The following is a 4,630-nucleotide window of genomic DNA, read 5'->3' on the forward strand; positions in this document are numbered from 1 at the left end:
TGCCAGCATTTTCTTTTTACTTTCTTTTTTTTAGCCTATGAATTTTTGTTTCTCAGTGTGCAAATTTTACTAATACATTTTTTTATGAAGTAAACAAAAATGTTATGGGAAAGAAAAGATTTTGAATAAAAAGTTGTTGAACTGTAATTCAAATTAAAGGTTTATTTGCATAATATGTATGCAAAATGTAGCTAACAGAAGCAGCAGATTACTTAAATATTTTCCTTTATAATAAAACATGTTATTAAGGGGGGAAAAAAACATAGACTGTAAAAGGAAATACCTGAACATTTTCTAAAGAGTTAAAAGCTGGGCATCATCATGTGACCGTTAATTAATAAATGTACAGAACTCTAAGCAAAACCAAGCCGAAAAGAAACCGCATTGTAAACCCACAAAACGTACAAAAGAGATTAATATCACAATTAAAGATAACATTAGTAATCGCAAGAGTAGTATTTTGCACTGTATGAAAAGGCAGGCGCATGTCTCCTCTTTGACGTCAGCGGCGGAAGCTCAGCGCTCAAACGGAAGTGAGAGTCAGAGCTCATCCGCCATTGTGGAGCAGAGCAGGAGTAATATTCTCTTTAGACGCTACACAGAGTGTGAATGTTTTGGACTAACTTAAACACATCACACAGCAGCCAACCTCCCCCAACCGTTTGACGTTCACTGTCAGTACCGCCGAGAGGACCGCTGCCGACCGACTGAAACCGGGCGAGGAGATCAACGCCTGATAAATACGCTTACGCTGTGATTATAGAGAGAAAAAACAACGTGAACCCGCAGCGGTGGCAGGAAAGACAGCCGTGGACAGTCATTACATCGATCAGCTCGGGCTCCCGGAGGATGTCTGCGACAACTGTCGATCAGGTTCCATCTATATACGTTAACTATATAACGTTAATAATGATAGAGCATGAACAGGTAGTGGTTGTGTTTTAAAACCTAGTGAGCTGCCCACCTAGACAGCATTACTGGCGCGCTTGGAAGGAATAAACGTTTCAAAACAAACTAACACACATTAGGGCTCTTCATTATGGTGTAAAACTCAGCCAACGTAGATAGTCGATAGTCAAGCTGTTTCTCCACAAACTGGGATTCTTGGGTTTTTGATAGCTGTTACTGCAAGGCCGAATCATTGTATCCATGTTGTGTTCGTGATAAACATGTTCATAGTTTGTTTGTTTTTTGTCTTTTTGTCACTGTCTGCTCACTTTGAACCCAAAATCAGAGACCTAAAGGACAAGGAAACAAAGGTATGTGATGAAAATATTCGTTTTCTGTCCACTTTTAAAGGGACAGTTCACTCAAACATTTTTTTTGTCATCATTTACTCACCCTCATGTTATTATAAACCTGTATAGCTTTGTTCTGTTCTTCTGTGAAACACATCTTGGTTTTGGCCATACATCTTAAGTCAGCATTTACATTTTTTCCCATGCCATAAAAATGAATGGTGACTGAGGCCATCATTTGGCCTAAGAAGGTCAAATGGACAATATGTGGATGAGAGATTTCATTTTGTGTGAACTGTCTCTTTAAGGGGGTTTTGTTTACTGATGGGTTTCTTGCTGTCTTGTGTGCATTTATAAATAGTCACTCCTTCTGTGAATCATATTTTATGTAGAAGACCAGTCTTGATATTAATGTAGCTCTCTAAGTGAATTCATAGTCGTGACATTGACTTATGAGGTAATTTAGAGTTTTTAATACGTTTTTACTTGTTGTTCTTGCTTGGACATAATCATTTACTCATTCTAGAGTAATTTACTTTTGCTGTGTGTCATTATTTCTTATAAGCATTATGGTGGACTGAACTAAGTAAAATTCACTGACACACTGTCTCTGTCTGTCTTTGGTATAATTTTGCTTAGTGCAAAACGGTTCGATGCATCAGAAGGACACTGTAAATGATGATGAATTTGACAATTACCTGAGCAGCCAGACAAATCAGGTGAGTTTTTGTCCTAATACTGTCAAATTAGTTGTCAGTACTCTAAAAATATTAGTATTGCTATTTTTCTAATTTCATTTCAGTGTTTCATTACATTAAACAATGGTAAATGTTACAAATCATTGACCTCTCTCATATTTTATTATTATTATAATTTTTTGTAAAAAGACTCTCACTCAAAGCTGTAATTGTGCATTAAAAATACATTAAACAATGGTAATATTGTGAAATATTATTATAATTTCTGTAATGTCACACAATCCTTCAGTAATCCATCCATATGCTGATTTGGTGCTTAAAAAAAGCATCATTATTGTCAATGTTGAAATCAGTTGTGCTGCTTAATATTTTTATGGAAATTGTGATGTGTTTTTTTTTTTAAGATTCTTTGAACAATAGAAAGTAACAGAACAGGATTAATTGAAAATAGAAATCCTTTGCAACATTATAAATGTCTTTTATTTTCGATCAATTTAGTGCATCCTTGGTGAATACAAGTATTAAGTTTTTTTTTTTTTTTTTTTTTTTTTTTTTTTTTAAGAATTGTGGACTGTAGTGTATTTATGACACTTTTTTTGTTTAGATTAAGTTTTTATCTTTATTTAGCCACTGGTTTGTTACATCATCATTACTGACTTTTCTTTATTACTCCCTGCAGAGTAATAGCTACCCACCAATGTCTGATCCCTACATGCCCAGCTATTATGCTCCCTCTATTGGATTCCCTTACTCCCTGGGAGAGGCTACTTGGTCCACAGCAGGAGACCCGCCTATGCCGTACCTTACCACGTATGGACAGATGAGCAATGGTGAGCATCACTTCATTCCCGATGGAGTCTTCAGCCAGCCTGGTGCTTTGGGCAACACGCCCCCTTTTCTCAGCCAACATGGATTTAACTTCTTTCCTGGAAATGCAGACTTTTCCACTTGGGGTACCAGTGGTTCTCAGGGACAGTCTACACAGAGCTCAGCATACAGCAGCAGTTACGGATATCCCCCGAGCTCATTGGGCCGTGCCATTGCTGATGGACAGTCCGGATTTGGCAGTGACTCTCAACTTAGTAAAGTTCCAGGGCTCAGTAGTATCGATCAGGGAATGGCCGGGCTCAAGCTCGGCTCTGACATGTCGGCGGTTACAAAAACGGTTGGTTCTCCTTTAGGTGGGACAGCAGGTATGAGTAGCATGGCTGCCAACAGCATGCCACCCGTCAGCTCCTCCGCACCGAAACCCACCTCGTGGGCTGCCATTGCGAGGAAACCGGCGAAACCTCAGCCCAAGATGAAGACGAAGCCCAACATGGGTTTGGGAAGCGGCACCACAATTCCTCCTCCGCCGATAAAGCATAACATGAACATTGGGACCTGGGAGGAAAAAGGCTCCATCACCAAACCCCCTCTCACGCAGCACATGCTCCCGCATCAGACCTTGGTGCAGCAGCAACTCTTGGCCCAACCTCAGCACATGCTTCAGAGTCCATTGCCTCCTCAACCCCAACACCAGCAGCTCCAGCTACAATCTCCCCAGCACCCTCAGCAGCTGCCTCCAGGTCCTCCCCACCCTCACCATCACTCGCAACCGGGTCCCCCGCAGCCCCTGCACCCACCCCAGGTGCAGAACCCCCCACCCCAAAATCGCTGGGTGGCTCCTCGAAACCGAGGAACCACATTTAACCAGAACAGCGGAATGGAGAACTTTGGCCTTGGGACTGGAGTCCCCATGAGCCTGTCGCCTTCTTCCAGTGAGGTTCACCCTGTGCTGGAGAAGCTTAAGGCCCTCCACAATTACAACCCCAAAGACTTTGACTGGAACTTGAAAAATGGACGGGTCTTTATAATCAAGAGCTACTCAGAGGATGACATCCACCGTTCCATCAAGTACTCCATCTGGTGCAGCACAGAGCACGGAAACAAGCGTCTAGATGGCGCCTACCGCTCGCTTGGTGCCAAAGGTCCACTGTACCTGCTCTTTAGTGTCAATGGCAGCGGACACTTCTGTGGCGTGGCCGAGATGATGTCAACCGTGGACTATAATGCCTATGCCGGCGTCTGGTCCCAGGATAAGTGGAAGGGCAAGTTTGAGGTGAAATGGATCTTTGTTAAGGACGTGCCCAATAACCAACTGCGGCACATTCGCTTAGAAAACAATGACAACAAGCCTGTCACCAACTCCAGGGACACTCAGGAAGTACCCCTAGAAAAGGCAAAGCAAGTGCTTAAAATTATTGCGACTTTCAAGCATACCACCTCAATCTTTGACGATTTTGCACATTACGAAAAGCGGCAGGAGGAAGAGGAAGCCATGCGAAGGGTAAGCGCAGCTTTCTGCCACTCTTCACAATAGCAGAAAGCAGCCACTGCACCTTTAGATCTCGTAAACATTGTTACGTATTAGTGCTGTCAGCATGTCCATCCATCTCCAAAGGCAGGTTTTTTTTAATAGCAACTAACTTCCAAGCCTTTCTGTCTCTTTTGAGTTTCATAAATGGGCAGCAGCAAGCCAAAAACAGTGCAGTCAGTCTTAATAAGAAATGAAATCTGGTTAGATCTGGTAACTCAGTACATCATTACTGCTGGTCACATATTATGTTGTTTGTGTTATTGCTCACCACGGCTTGCACATAACATATTTCCCCTATATTTCAACTAACTGAAATGCTAAAGTCTCTTAAGCTA

General features: G+C 41.9%; 1 protein-coding gene across 1 annotated transcript in view; it reads left to right on the forward strand.

Moving 5' to 3' along the window:
• The first annotated feature begins 492 nt into the window (after positions 1 to 492).
• The window catches only part of LOC132116141 (YTH domain-containing family protein 3-like), an 11,889-nt gene continuing 7,751 nt past the window's right edge, over positions 493 to 4,630 (forward strand). Inside the window, exons 1-4 of the mRNA XM_059524761.1 lie at positions 493 to 873; positions 1,235 to 1,259; positions 1,878 to 1,957; positions 2,616 to 4,265. Coding sequence (XP_059380744.1) covers positions 850 to 873; positions 1,235 to 1,259; positions 1,878 to 1,957; positions 2,616 to 4,265 — 1,779 coding nt within the window. The 5' untranslated portion in view covers positions 493 to 849. The remainder of the gene's footprint in view (positions 874 to 1,234; positions 1,260 to 1,877; positions 1,958 to 2,615; positions 4,266 to 4,630) is intronic.

The sequence above is a fragment of the Carassius carassius genome, chromosome 35, assembly GCF_963082965.1.
Source record: "Carassius carassius chromosome 35, fCarCar2.1, whole genome shotgun sequence".
Classification (NCBI taxonomy): Eukaryota; Metazoa; Chordata; class Actinopteri; order Cypriniformes; family Cyprinidae; genus Carassius; species Carassius carassius.